This window comes from Larimichthys crocea, chromosome XVIII (assembly GCF_000972845.2).
Source record: "Larimichthys crocea isolate SSNF chromosome XVIII, L_crocea_2.0, whole genome shotgun sequence".
In the NCBI taxonomy this organism is placed as follows: domain Eukaryota; kingdom Metazoa; phylum Chordata; class Actinopteri; family Sciaenidae; genus Larimichthys; species Larimichthys crocea.
In genome coordinates, this window is record NC_040028.1 from 6,830,918 (window position 1) to 6,847,277 (window position 16,360).

The 16,360-nt window shown below is 39.4% G+C and overlaps 1 protein-coding gene across 3 annotated transcripts in view; it reads right to left on the bottom strand.

Moving 5' to 3' along the window:
* Positions 1–766: 766 nt before the first annotated feature.
* Positions 767–16,360, bottom strand: part of wnt10a (wingless-type MMTV integration site family, member 10a) — a 24,967-nt gene continuing 9,373 nt past the window's right edge. For all 3 annotated transcript variants that reach the window (XM_019262880.2, XM_027291283.1, XM_019262881.2), the window contains one exon: positions 767–3,402. In XM_019262880.2, coding sequence (XP_019118425.1) covers positions 2,839–3,402 — 564 coding nt within the window. In that variant the 3' untranslated portion in view covers positions 767–2,838. The remainder of the gene's footprint in view (positions 3,403–16,360) is intronic.

Genomic DNA, 16,360 nt, shown 5'->3' on the forward strand with positions numbered 1-16,360 from the left:
CATGGAATTGAAACACACAGAACCGTTTCTCAACAAGAACCGGTTATCGACTCCCATCCCTACCAGCTAGCTGGGGCCTTGTTGTAGCTGGGGCTGGAGCCTTTCTGTGTGAAGTTTGCATGTACTTCCTGTGTCTGCGGAGGTTGTTAATGAACATTTCACATCTTCTTCTAGCAACTGGAACATTAAATAATAGGATTAAATTGAGTTACAGAAACTAGTGGAAAAGAGGTTACCCTTGACCTGATGTCATGATGTTGACTCTATTATTGTGACTAAAAGTCAAGATATCTCAAACTTTGCTGATTCAAACTTGACCTTTCTCTTTTTCTTTTGTGAGCCTGCTACCTACTTGTAAGTGCAGAACTAAATCTCTTAAGTTTTAAAACACAACAGAAACAGCAAGTCAGTCAATTCTCAGAGATGTCAGGCACATATTTACCTGTGCCTCATGCAGCATCATAGAGATTTAATGTTTGTGACAGTGGACCATCTTGGTTTTTATAACAACTGGTTAGCTGATTCCTTACTTCCTGATTCTTCTACCATGGTGCAAAATAGCGTAACAGTTGTGTGTTTCCATAGGATGAAAACAAATGACCTATCAAATCACCATACCATAAATTTTACTCTAAATATTACAGAACTTGGGGATTCATCATCATTAGTATGTTGATGGCAGCTGACAAAATAAACATTGAACTGTTCTCTTACCAAATACACTGCTTTCATGTATTTTATTATTCATCACATTTAAGCCCCTACTTTATGGCCATATTATGGTCTTTATTGTCTTACAAATATTAAGTTATCCACAAAAATAAAATAACTTAGATAATAACCATATTAAAACATAAAAATACATACATACATTACATTTATGACATAAAAAAATGCATATTGCTGATATCTCCCAGAGTTTTCCTGGACACAGTTCTGTATGTGCAAACTACTTATCAGAATCAAAATAATTCCAGATTTCTTTTCTCTCTGTCTCTTTTTATCTTTCTGCTTTCAACACAGAAACACATTTTCTTGAAATAAATTACACTATCTGATAAGAAGCCTCACTCATACAAGATTCTCGAGACCAAATATGATCTTCAAAATGTGCATAGGCAGAAACATATATCAACTTTGTTATTAATATACTTTGAAGTTGACAACAGATTATCCCTGTTTGCACACGTGGAAGAAGTGTGAAGAAGGTGAGTGTAGATATATCACAAGACGCTTACATTGTTGCACACAGTACATTGCATCACAAAACAGGGAGATTGATGACCTTGATCTTGGGATGTTTATAGTGTGAGGAACTGAAGCCTTTTCATTTGTGTTCATGTGCACCCAGTTTCCTGAGGCACTTTAAAGTTATTGATGGTGTTTGTGCAGCATTATTTAGTTTTATTTACAATGCCGTTCAGTTTGTGCTGAATAAGAAAGCTGTACTTGTTAAATGAAGGTCTACTGTGCACAGTACTCTGATGGTCCTCTTACATTACATAGCACACACAACACAGACCACACATGAAACATTTTGGACAATGTTAACTCAAGACAATGTATCTGTGTTTTAGGGAAGCTGTAATATACTATATCACCTGTACAAGCTCTTGTCATAATGGTTTTCAAACAGCAATTTTCACATACAATTCACAAAAAAAATAACCTTATAGTGTATAGGACAAGTGCTTGTTCTTACTCTATTGGAAGATGTTTTGTGTGGATTTCATTTCAGTGCCCTCTATTAGAGGGAAAGAAATGGTTTCAGTTGTGAGGATCAGTTAACAAGAAGACAGAAAATCATTTCAGCTTCATCTTTGCTGTAACGTCCTCCTTTGCAGAGGCATTTATCATAGACATTTGTCCCTTTGTTGCAGCCTTCTAATTTAAATAGTCCAGTCTGTCTTGGGACTCAGTTTTGGACTCCACTCTGCGTTTTGTGTGTGTGTGAATGTGTGGATGTATTTATTGAGGGTGTCATCAGGGTTGCACATGATGCATACAAAACAATAACAATGACTGATACATCTATAGAGTGTCAGTTGAGCCAGATAATCCCCTGATGTGACTTCAGGTGTAAGATGATAATTGCTATAAACATTGAAACTTCTGAACTGCCCTTGAACAAGGCACTAAGTCCTTAAGTGCTCCAGGTGTGTCGTGCTGTGTCAAACCCTGCGTGACATGAATCCTGATGTGTGAAAAGATCTATATTTGTCCCTGCATGTAGTAGTTAGGAGACATGGCAAATACTGTGTAACAGGACTGTTTATGCTGTAAGTCGATGTGGGTAACAATTGTATAGTGTATGATCTGTTTGAAGAAAAAAAAATCAGATGTCTTCCCCCATTTGTTAAGTTTCATGGGATGCAGACATCAACTTTTCCATCTTATATATTGCTGGTGATATGAAGCAATTTTCTTTCTGCATGCTATCTACTGCTTACTCTCAGCTTCCTCTTTGCCCACCTCAATCTGATGCAGCTGTACATCAGTCAACATATGCTGATGAAACAACAAAAAAATGTTGTTTTCAGAGCCCAAATCTCATATTTGGAGCTTTCAGATATTTAACTGATATAACTATGTTCCTTTGTCTCAAGAGGAAAGCAGTAAACATCCGAGCTCTCTGAGTTGTGGCAGCTTTAGACATATGCCGCATGTGCCAACATGCACATCTATCTTTCTGCTGGCTCAACTGCTTCACACACACGCAGTCCACCGCAAAAAGGTACGTTACAGTCATATTCCCCTTTCAAATGAATAGTCTTGATTTATAAATGTCTCTTTTTCTTTGTTTTCTTTATTGTGTACTGTCTTTTAGTGTGTGTTTCTTCATTTACAGACACTGACCCACTCTGTTATCCTGCACTCTTCGCACACCACATAGCAGCACCAGTGAAACTTGCAGTTGCAGCGTTCACTCCGCGTCTGCTGCAGGATGTTGTGGCCTCTCCCGCAACATAGACTCTCACAGTTGTCCATGCCAGGGCTGGTCTTGTTGCAGATCCGGCCCTGAGTGCCTGCGGAGTCCGACCCCAGGTCCCGCTCGCAGAAATCTGGTGACTTTTCAAAGTAGACCAGTTCGTTGATGCTTGGCCGTCGCCGGTGTGTGTGGTGGTGGTGGTGATTGTGATTGTGGTGGTTGTTCTGATGATGGTGATGGTGGTTGTGGTGATTGTGATGGTTATGGTGGTTGTGGTGGTTGTTGTGGTGGGAGTGGTCAAGCTGTCCGGTGTTTCGGTTGTGAGCTTTGATAAGCGTGGCGATGTGAAAGCGCTCTTTGAGGATTGAACCCACGACCCGGAACTCCGGGGTAACCTGCCAGCAGGTCTTCAGCTGGCAGCTCCCAGATGTCCCGTGGCACTTGCATTTCCTTCTCATGTGGTCGAGCACCACCTGCGAAAAAACACAGTTGGAGACAGACAAAAAGAGAGAGTGGGATGGAATGAGGAAGTGAGAGGAGGGGCAGGGGGGCGGGGAAGAGAAGGATTAATGACTTTCTTGATCACTGCTTACATTTGAAGTTTAATATGCACATGGTGTTGCAGACGGTATGTCATATTTCATACAAGCTTCACTAGTATTTGTTTGTTCTTCTAAGCAAGGAAGGAAGTATTGAAGGAATATTCCTGAAGGAATATTGGTCCCGCTTTTAAAAAGCCAGGTGGTCTGAGCCTGTTGTCAAACATACTGATATCAAATAACACAGATGGATGCAGGCATTACCCAAACAGCAGAGTCATTACTCATCTTTTGGTATCAGCTATAGACGCCAAGCAACAAGCGCATGTAGCGGCACATTAGGCATCAGAGCATCACAGTATTTATTTTCACTTTAATGGTTTAATGCCGGTCAATGAAATGAATATCAACAGCTTGTGTTCATCTCACTAGGCTCACTGGTGTAGCAAAGTATTCCTATTTAAATCTTACATGGAGGTCTTTAAGTTTCCTGATGTCATAAACAAGCATTAAGACAATCAACACTGCAAGACACGCACACACACACACAGGTACACTGCACATGGCATAAAAGCTGTCCAGCACGGTCATACATACTCAAGGCTACATTTATTCATGTGTGTATGTGCCTGTGTGTGTTTATCAGTCATCACCTGTTCTAAACTTTAAGATCCAATTACCAACAGGAACACCAGGCCACCCAGACTACTGACAGATGCTGCTGTTGCCACCCCTATCAACACACACACACACACACACACACACACACACACACATGCTAGCAATAATGTTAATCTCCAGACACACGCACGCACACACAATATGTCTGTCACCCACACACACTGTGTTATCCATGCAGAATGAAACAGTATAGGTAAACTACAGGTATGAGCAGGAGATAAGTACGAAAACATGGTGTATGTTTGGTTGTGTATGTAAGTGTGCGCACTATATGTTCATGCTGGTGTGCCTATGGTTGGGCATGTGTATGTTTCTGTGTAGGAATGATCCTGTAATCTCTTCTTGCTTTGCTTCGGAGCATGGATTATTTTTTTAAAGAAATTATATAGTCAAACCCCCTCTGTAGTCCTCACCACGATCTTTTAAAGAAACAGCAGCAGGAACATAAAGAAAGAGGGAAGAATACAAACGGTTTGCGTACTCTAAGGCTCCATTTCGTGTAAGAATGCAGCGAGTAAAGAAGGAAAAGAAAATCATTCCTCCTTGTTCTGGAGTATGAATGAGCGGAGAGTTGGATGAGAGAATAAAATAGTGATAAATGGAGCTGCTTGACTCATCCGTCTGGAATGAACAAGTAAAAAAAGAGCATCAAAAGAAAACACTCCTGTTTGCCACTGAGCCAAAGATAATAGTCATCCGTCACTGTCTAAAAAAATATAAACATCAGGTGACTGTTACAAAATCTGTGGAGCAGAGAAGAATATGATGGATCCATCTGCAACAAAATATTAAATAAAATTGAAATGCATTGTAAATGTGTTCATAGGGTTATATATTGGTTTCATACTTATTTAGACAAATGTATATCTTTTGTAAACCTGTTTATGCTAAGATATGTTTATGTTACTATCACTCATCAAACCCACAAGTAATGAAGTACATTTAAGAAAATGAAATGTTAGGAGCAATGGTGCTGCAGCATGAAATCATTTTGAGTGTTTAGAACAATCACATTAATGCTAAATATTTTCAGACCCGAAATGGCAGCAGGTTTTTGCTCATAACGTGTGTCCAGACGACAGAAAGTGACAAAGAAGTATGCGTTTTGGATAAACATGGTTCCACTGTTATTGAGAGTGTTGAAAACAAAGTTGAAAGAAGCTGTGATCAGTGGTGAGGAGAAGAGAGAGGCTGTAAGACTTTATAGTAAACAACATTATAATAGCTCAAACAGCACTTGCACTGAGTTCAGATTGCAGTGTTTGGTTCAGTTTTTACATAGGGGCAGAGGCAACCCCAGAATCACAAACGCGCTGGCCTTAAACACACAGCAAAGTCTGTAATCATAAAACTCTCCAACCCACTTAAACCTTAAAGAGACAAACTGGTCTAGGAGTCATAATTGCATCCACATTGCTACTGTTTGAAGGTATATTCACAGTAGGATAGGCACTTCAAAGGAAAGTAAAACAACAAAAACAGTTGGAAAGCGTTATTTCTGTTGATATGTTGTCATCTTTACGCAGAGTAAAGAATAAAAAGTCCACAGCAACATGTCTTAAACTTTTTTATGTGTGTCAGTGCAGTTTACATAAGATTTTCCTGAGGTAGAACAGCATATGGAGCACATGGAGATGACCTCACTAATACTGTCATGCCGACAAAACAGCTTTCCAGTAGTACAGCATGTCTGGCTTCCATACCTAATGTTCAGAATGCAGCAAAATGCAATTGACCGTTTGCGGAAAAGCCTCCCCCTGACAGCAATTGTCCGATCATAGCGTAGCAATCGTGGCTAGACGTGGTAGGCCTGTCGAAGCAGAGTGTATACTGTAGTAAGAGTGAAAGGGTTTAGAAGGGGGTGTCTTTCTATCTGCTTCAACCTAAGATTGAAATATTATCCTAATAATAGTGCATTACTTTCAAGGCCAATCAAGGATCATTTACTACCTATCTTTCTGGGGGCTATAGGTTATGCTAAAATAGTTCACCATTCATAAGTATCACATATATTTTTGCATAATATGTCCTTACTATGTGAACACTGATGCTATCACTGTTTAGGCCAAGCTTAAGAAATCTATCCTGATCTTTATTGGAGTTTGGGAAGTTTGCACAGAAGCAACTCCAGCCAACATGATCTCCAACATTGTGTCACATTTGCCAAACTTCATTTAGTCCACGTTCTAAAAGACTTTTCTCTTGCAATGCTAAAAGTTAAACGTACCGTAGCTGTATCTTGAAAGCTAGTCCATATCATACCTATAATACCAATATTTCTTGTTATACAAAGTTTTTTATGCTGGGATATAGAAATGCCCTCAAGTGCACATGTAAGAATTCCACCTGAAGCACAAAGAAAGAGATGGTGATTACAACCAACTGAACTAGCTGATAACTTTGACAGTGACCACTGTCAATTCTTTTCTGGATGAAAATGAAAATTAGCTCTTTATCGGGCAAGGAACCAGATATGGTAACTTCCACGGGCTTTTAAAATGGTGCCCCACGTCTCTCAATGGAGGAGCAGAATCACGTGACTTTCTCCAGCCAATTAGCAAGTGTCAGGCTACGTCACAGGTAGCGTTGCTATGGCCCCTGCTGGATCCCACTCTAACCCTAAACCTAACCCCTTTTTGCACTGTTTCACATGCGTAATAATATTTTGAAATAAGTGTCATAAGTTCCGTAAGACATATGTCTGATTGTTAACTTGGTGATAAATGTTGATAAATAAATTTTAAAAAGTCAAAAAAGGAAAAAAATGTCTTCTTATATCCATCAATAACACTCCAGGTTTGTAATTTGAAAGGGTTGTTTTTTCTTAATCAGAGAGCCATAGTTTCGAGAATTTTAAATAAACCTGCTACCTTTATTAAGTGCTGTGTGAGAAAAGAAAAATGTAACAGGCATGGCAACAGTAATAAGGTGTGGACCAATTAGGTTTATATGTTGCTACTCAGCAAGTCCAACCTGTTAACCAATGGCAAGGCCTGCAGAAGTATTTTGGTTTTGAAGAAGAATACTGCACCATTTAAAATAAATTAACATTTATGGCTATTCAACAAAAGAATAACTTCTGTGAGATCTGTGTCAGAGTAGATATTAAACACACGAGGCAGGTTACACACCCTCTGCTCTGACTGGGCAGAGCTTAAAAGAAGTTTGCAGGCTCTTAAAACCTCAACAAAAGAAAATAACTCCGGATGACGAGCGAGCTATTTTGTGTGTGGAGGAAATGTTAAATATTCTTTTGACATGCAGTTGAAAGGCAAACAGAGGAAATCCAGATCCGTAATTTGAAATAAGGAATCTGTCTGCTCTTGCTATATTAGAAGTGGGCTGTCAGTTTGACATGTGGAGTGCTGATCCATATGACAAAAGAGCTGGGGGAAACTAGTTCAGTACATTCTGTACGAGAGGAAAAGAAAAATATGTACAAATGAGCACCTGGTCTTATATCATACATACTGTATACAAACATACATATATATAATACATATATATATATTTAGCACCTACATACAGTATATAACCAGGAATCAAAGTGGACTTGTTGATTTTCCAAATGCAGTGTGGATCAGAGTCAAGGCTTCACTTGAGAATCCATCTCACAGATTTCAAGCTATGCGCTTACGTTTGAACCATATTGGTTCGGGCCAATCAGCCTCCTACAGCATGAGCTATTGGTGTTGTTTAATGCTACGTTTGTGTGACAAAGTTTGTGAGAAGTGCAGAACTGCAGAATAATTCTTCATTGAAGGAAAAAAGAATGGCAGTGAAGGCTTTTCTCAGGCCTCATAGCAAGAAGTTTCCTGGTTCGAACCCTGGCTGGGGCCTTTCTATGTGGAGTTTACACATTCTCCCTGCGAATCTGAGTGTGAATGGTTGTTTGTCTCTATGTTTCAGCCCTCTGATATACTGGTGACTTTTCCCTGCCTCTCGCTCAATGCCAGCTTTCATCGTCTCCAACCCCGTATGACCCTGATAGGGATAAGCAGTTACAGGAAATGAATTGATGGATGATCTGATTGGCTGAAGTTCACATCTGATAGATGGTGATAGTGACTGTTGGTGCATTCAATCACCTGCAGTATTTTTTTTTTTGAAAATGCATGCCCTTTTCCAAACAATTTCCAATGATGACTTACCAGCTGGTTCTGTGTAACAAACCATGAAGTGCAGTCAGGTTACTAACATGATAAACTTTTAATGACTCTTGAAAACATTTTGACTGTTTTTCCCCCCCAGATTCTTAAAAGCCAGACCGGTTAATTAATGATAAGATTAAAGATCGTGATTTTCTGGTTTCTTCCTGTTCATTGTGATCTGTACCTGAGGCTATAGCTGTGTGTTACAAAGACAAGAGAGAGAGACAGAGAGACAACACAGAGAAAATGTTATGTCTGTATCTTTGTCTGTGTTTACGATATCTGACATGACTACTGCAGAAAAAAGGAGGAAACTGACGCAGTGATTTATTGTTGCCTTAGTGCAGATCTTGGGAATTAGCCCTGGGGACACAAAGGGGCCGGTAGAGGAGGGGCTGGGATTGGAGCTGAAGGGGGGAGTACAGTAAATGTGGAGGTGAGGGGAGAGGAGAGGAAAGGAGAGAGGAAAAGAAAATGACAGGAGAGGGAGATGATCTTTGGATTATCTCTTTGCTATCCCTACACCGCTTGATACACAAAGGCTGTTTGTGTGTCTGCGAGGGTGTGTGTGGGTGTTATTACAAATCGCCTGTCCGTCTAGCTGATACTCTATCTAGGCTCAGGCATCATGTCCTGCCGCTATTAGCCATATCAGCAATCCTATCTAACCTGTCATCAACTGTGATTGTCTTGGCAATGTGAGCTGGGAAATATACAAATATTGAACATCTGACACAACTTGAGTCACTTTATACAGGATATAAAAAAGCTTGAAAAAATCATTCTGCAACAACAGACTGACTGTCAGCAATGGTGGTGCACAGAAAACAATCTATGTTTTATAAAAGAAACAGTAACAATGATAGAGTATTGTATATTTTCCATTGCAGTCCCAGTCTGCAAGTTTTTGCAATGTAAGTTTAAAAAAATCAAAATGTATTTCAAAACATGCGATACCAGATAAGATTTCCAAATATATCATGGATTTCTCACTGACTTACATTGCACATACGCATGAGAGATGTAATTGCTTCAAAGTCAATGGTGGACCACAGATAGAAACAAACATCTGGCAAGTTTTAATTGGTTCAGAGAGTAAGACAGAGGCGTCTATAAAACAACCCCAGACAGAGATCAAATACAACATGTTGGTGGCAGATTAGGACTGCAGGCTACAGAATACAGTAGACTGGAGAAATGTACGGCATACTGGAGGTACAGCAGAGCAGACTACATACAGTGTAATGAAGAGAAGTAAACTAAAGATCAGAGCTGGTGTCTGGCCTTGTTATCATGACGTTGAAAATACATTAATTAGGTGAAGGTAAAAGAGTATTTACTGGAGTACAAACAGCGAGCCAGACAACAAGAGCAGAGAAGAAAAGGTGATGACATGTGACCCAGGTGCCCAGCCAGGACTAAACTGTAACACATGTGCCTGTATGTACACGCACTCACACTTCACTTTGTCCTGTTTTGTTTGTTATTTTACACATGACCTGAATCATCAGTTGACATCAGTTGTTTTTGTTATTTTAATCACTCAACATTCATTTTTTTGCTTTGTGTTATAATTAATGAAACTATTTTTTGCACATATTTAACACATTCCTTATAGTAACAGTCATTTTCTGGAGTATACAAACTTAATGAGGTGTTCAAGTACCTGTTGTAGTACCTGTCATAATAAAAACAGTGGTCCATGACCACAGTATGCCAAAGGTTAAGTTAGTTCCCATACTAATGTTTGATTGAATTTGTCATCCTTACTAAAATATCAAGATTTGGATGAGTCAATACTGACTCAGTGGTAATTATGGATTTGGTGATGACTTACACCACAGCTTTTTTTATGTCGAGGGAAAGTCCTGTGGCATGACACCACCAATCTCTGATGGAGGGAGGCAACAGCCAATAAACACTTAAGCAAAGCTGTCTCTCTGTGCTTCTTGTTGTCATATGGTGTCAGCCTTTATGTACACAAGCGAGATCAAAAGTCTGTAATAATGTATTATTTAGTGTAAAATGTTTCAATGTTAATCCACAATAAATAATCAATACCTTTTGTATAATACAGGAAATGTTTACCATGTGGTGGTACAGTCGCCATGTCATAACCAGCTACACTGTACCACCACATGTATAATTTATGTCTCACTCCCTGTTTTGTTAGGTGCATTGAATTTAATCGCTGGCCAATCCCTGTGTCATCACCACTAACCACCTTTGGGAAAATCCTAATCTGATGTCTATGTGTCCCACAATCGACCCTTCCTGCTGATAAACAGCAGACTAGTCTGCGTGCTGCCTTGACTTTGTCAGTTCAAAGAAAATCTACTAAAGGACCTTTAAAGCCAAGCAGAAAGCCAAGGCGATATCAAAGCACACAAACAAATCCCAGAGCAGCACATTAAGCTCAGACATCACTTTAAACAAATCAAACGCCTTGCTTCAAAAGAACAGTTAAGCGTACACAGACAAATACATTACACGCACAACACGCGCACGCATGCAAACACGGTGACATGCAATTACCGAGCAAATGCATATCTACAGTACGCAGCGAGAGCTACATTAGAGCCTGTGTATGTTTGTGTATGTGTGTGTTGTATTTACACACTCACACAATGTCCACAACTCTCATTTAGAGACTCTAATAAAATGTTATTACCAGCATAAGCACTTCCACCTGCTGAGCTTTTACTACAAAACATTTGCCACTGTGTATATTTACGTGTCTGTAAGTAAAGGAGAAACACTTTTAAGGCTGGAGTGGCTCTGAGTCTATATGTGTGTGTGTGTGTGTGTGTGTGTGTGTGTGTGTGTGTGTGTGTGTGTGTGTGTGTGTGTGTGTACATATGCACATGCATGTGTTTGTGTGTATACAGTATGTGGTAGGTCAGATCAAATGCTCTGCCTCTGTACTGTCAGGACTGTGGAATGCTCTGCACACCACTGATGATATGAAATGGCCTTAAAGGAGCACAGGACCTACTTTGTACGAATGCTGCTATTTTTGATCAAACACATATTGCTTTTCGTGTGGCTTCTGAGTCAGTGAATTAACGTAAATGGGCTCTCTAGAGCAGTTTATCATCGCTCAAGGGTTAAATTAGGCATGAAATTATCCTAGGAGTCCCAATATTGCTGGTTAAGTTAGAAGTTGTGCTGCTCTAGATTCATTATGGTTTACTTTTACAGTATGTTCAACGGACGGGTGAAGCAATGTGTTTGTGTCTTAGCACACACAAAATGGACCTGAAAACACCAGCTTTACAAGCATTTCCAATTTTCCAACTGGTTGCATCTCAGTTCAGGTCAGTTGAGCTTATTTCACTTTTGAATCAATCCAATCACAAGTCCTTTCTTTTGCCACTGTTAATACAGTGCATCAGTGACGAGGGTATCCACCCATAACCGAAAGGAAGCTGATATTCTTGTGCAATAGGTGCAGAACAAAACTTAATATCTGTCCCTTTAAAAATAAGATGTTAACATACTTACTCTGTCTATGGTCCAAGCGGAACCATGACCCTCTGTCATGTGACTATGACTATGGCACATCCGCCCCATGATAATGAGGACCATAGACGATTCAACTATCTCCACAGTTTGTACTTTGCAACCTCACATTTCCATTGCTGCAATTTTCTTTGCTTGGATTTTTAAATATAAATCAGCAAAACCTCTATCTCTAAAAAAAACATGATTGCCCTGCAATTTATTAATTTATCTCCGTCCTCCCAATTTAACACTACAGGTGAGGGAGTTGTCAACAGCTCTATATGAAATATGTCTTTTAACTATACTCCTCTACATTGTACAATTGAGTCAGAAATCCAAATTCAAATAATAAACATATTCTAATTGCCCTTTGGCTGCGCTGGTCTATTGGATCATTACTGGCTTCCTGCTACACCTACTCTCCCACTTATGCACTTTGAAGAACATAAAGAGTCAAAAATACCAAAGACACGAGTGCCATCATAAACATAACCCTTAAAATCAGTTGCCAGTATTGAACTGCAGATTGTCTACACTAGATATTCATGAAAAGAAGAAAAAGAGGCTGAAATGTATATTTTCCTTCCTGAAAAGGGGGATAGCATCTCTCCTTACACCCCTCAAGTCATGCACTGATGGTAAATTGTAATTATTAGAAGAAGTCTGCCAGTAACATGGAAGAGTTGCACAGCCAGCACTGTCACCACCTGCCTAATGAACAGACAGGATTCAACAGAACCTTAGTATGGCTTTAAGCTCAGCAACATGAATGCAGGAAAACGTGCCAAGCATTTGTTTTGAGGTGTGCTCTCTAAATGATTGAGAAGGACGTTTAAAAAAAAAAAAAAACTTGGCCAAGAAATTTACTGCCCCGGTGAAATGCTTCTATGTCACTAAGCCAGTTTAAAATGCTCTTGTTAACTAATGAAGAGTAGTGTGTTTTGGTTCACTGCAACAAGGAGGGTTGAGTTGTGCAACCTCGACTTGAAATAATCAAAAATCAGTTAAAAATAAACATTTTACATAAAATAGTCATGATATTTCAGACAAATGTATCTAACGATCCAAGTGTTTGAATTTTATTCATTTTCTAATTTCTTTTTTTTTCAAGTGTAGACAAACAGCAAAACAGGTCAAGCTTGAATTTGACTTATATTAATGTATGTATGGTGTTGTTAATATGCTAACATATGTAAATAAATCCGTTCATTGTTTGTGCCTCCTTAGTGTACTGATATTATTTCTGTAATCAGGCCTGCTGGAAAGAAGTTGGAGGAGGTAGAGCAGGAGAGGGGTAAGAGGGTAGGGAAGGAAGGGCGAATCTCTTTCTACTTTCCGCCCCGGTGTTTGAAGTCTAAAATCTTTTGCAGGGTTTTAAACATCTGTTTCCAAACTGCCAGAAGCCACTAATTAGGGCTAAAAACAAGACGGGACGTCGTGAGAACCCTGGGGTGGGCATGAGGCGACATGCACACCCCGCTAAAAAACCACCGCATTCCTCTGCTTAAAGACTACTTCTCTGAACGGGGGTGTAGGGGGTCGAGGGGAGGAGCAGAGCCCAGTGAGGTGAGGTGGTGGGAGGTGGGAGGAAAGAGATACGGGAGGGGTAGGCATTATTTTGAAGCCCCACCTGTCGGTGTTTTCAGTTTGATTCTAGGGGCTCTGTGTGTGTGTGTGTGTGTGTGTGTGTGTGTGTGTGTGTGTCTTAGAAGGGTTTTGTTGCAGACTTCTTTACCATTTGAAGTCATCAAGGTGCGTGGTATTTTACAGTATAACAGACCTGCAATGACTTATGCTAAGTTCATTCTCTCTACATTACATTTAATTTAAACGCTGGTCTCCAGCCTCTGATAAACTGTCATTCAGATCCCTCTAAGCCTCTAAGCATCTCCATTCAGACAATAGTTTGCTATTGTACTGAAAGCTCACATGGTCCCTTTATTTATTTTTTTAACAATGATATATCCAGATCTATCAGATAAGGGAGTAGCTTTGAACCCTGCCAGGGTCACCAGAGGGCAACAAACTTGTGTCAAAGTACAAGATGTATTGGATCAGGAGCACTGGGTGTCTTCACTGGTCGAGATCTTTTCCAAAAATAAGGAATAATCTCTTTGATGTCAATGACTTGGAGTCAAAGCTTCTCTTGTTTGATTGATGCTTAGGAAGCGCTTGGCTGGAGATTTGCAGCCTGGCACGCTGAAAACAAAATTTATTGTTTGGGAATCTGAGAGCCAATTTTTAGTCCTTCTGAATATCCTCCTGGAAGGATCAAACTGTACATTAGAATAAAGTTGAGTAGTGATGTTTTAGTTTGTTTTTCTATGAGCTACTTTTGCTTATTCCAAAATGTAAAGGGTATTATAAACTTTGCAATTGAGCCGATCAAATTCATAACACATCCCACTGGCCATTGTATTTTCAATCGCATGTATTAAGCTATTACACTGCAAGACAGCCAAAATATTATAGTCATTTCTTTTACAAAACATCAGAAGTGATATTGTCAGCATTTTGTCAAACTGATCTCTGTTATGTGTCACATGTAATTTAGGTGATGTTGACTGTATAATAAGCAGCTTTTAAATATGAGGCTAATAGAATAAGTAGTGCCTGTGTCATCATGCCTCATAAAAGGGTATTGTGTAAAGTCAGCAGTCATTGATAATGATATATTACCATCTCATGCCATTGTAAAATTAAGCTTGTATGTTTTGAGAGCAGAATTTGCAGCAAGTCCAGGTTAGTGATTATTTCAACAACAGCTATTTACTTACTCATTCAACTTGTATTTACCCCTTTTTTTTCCTGTTACTACTTTATATAGTGCAATGTTTCACTTTTTATACACATTAGAGACTCAACACAATCATTTTTTGTCTTGTTTTAGTCTTGCTCAAGGGCATTTTGACAGGATAGCTGAAAAAGGACAAACTAACTAGGAAAAACCAGATCAAACCTAGGGAGCTCTGGATGTGTGACAATGTACAAGTCACTCTGCCTCTGTCAGGGTTCAGTTATTGGGAAGCATGTGGCCTCAAGAGATATGGTAGGGTGACCCTGCCTGTTATCAAGTTTCATAACCTTGCTACATCTAAACAAAAGGGACTCAAAAGACAAATGATTATCTTTCCTTGTCTCATGAATGCAGTATACTTATGTCATATCAGTCCCCACCCAAAGTCTGATTGCACTGATTGGAATTTATGTCAAGTTCTACATCGATGACTTTTTCTACCATTACAGCTACTGCAGGGAAGCCAGCTGTTGTTGAGTTCAGCTGACGTGCTCCACATTTGTGTTTTGTCTGCATAATCAAGGAAACCAGAAGTAAACTGATGGAAAGATACTGGTACAAATTAGGAGGAAACGGGGAACAATGAGCAATTTACAGTCGCTTCTTGTCTCTGTTCCACCACAGTGCTGGATATCGTCAAGGCTTATCACTGTCATTTACATCTTTTCTCTCCCATTGCCCAAGGCTAAGACCTCTGTGGGAATGTATTGGCCAGAAAAAATTACGCCAAGATTTTAATTTATTACAGAAACGTACAACTTGGATTAAATCTAATAGTTGACCCTGAAATACTTTACTTGATCCTTTACTCAAATCACCCCACAATATAACTATAATAAACAACAATGGTGCTGATAATGATTATTTATTCACTATGTCATAGGTGTCTTGGCATAAAATTCCACTTTGCCTACACGAAGAACAGGAAAAATCTACTTCTTAGCTGAAAAGATACATACAACTATAGATGAAGCTCCCTGCTATTGAGTACCATCACTCTAATTTAACATCATGACTGATCTGAGCACACGATCACCATCACAACAGAACCAATGTAGCCGAAACTGGCAATCTTCCGCACTGACTAATCTGTAAATATTTTAAATCCTGAGAATCAAAGAAATTCTGGAGTTTCCCCAAAGAAACAACAAAACAGTGACATAATACAGCTGGTTAAAGTGATGTCAACTAAGCCAAGCTATACAAATAATGGCAAGCAGAGAAAATAAATGACAACTCATTTAACTCAGCTACTGAAAAAGCCAATTTTAATCATTTTCACCCACATCAATCTTCTTCTAATACCTTATAATTCATCAAAAAAAAATAACTAAGCAATTATTTTGGAAGACATGAACTCTAGAGTAACCATTACTGTGCAGCTTACGCAAACCCCTATAAAAACACACACACTTACACACACACAGTCTCTGCCAGCAGAAATAAACGGCAGTGTAACAATGAAAGGCCACTGATGAGCTCGCCAATAAAATCAAATTGTGTTATGCACTGTAGCGTTATCATTGGCCCAGTAGCACTCCACCCACCTCTCTCTCCTCTCCACCTGTTATTGCGTAATATGTTTTTATCTATAAATGTGTGTGTGTGTGTGTGTGTGTGTGTGTGTGTGTGTGTGTGTGTGTGTGTGTGTGTGTGTGTGTGTGTTTGGGTTTGTCACCCAATCAGAAGAGTGGCTTTCTGTCACACCACAGCCTGCCTCTCCTATCGACCGATGGAGGATTATGGATGTCACTCAGCT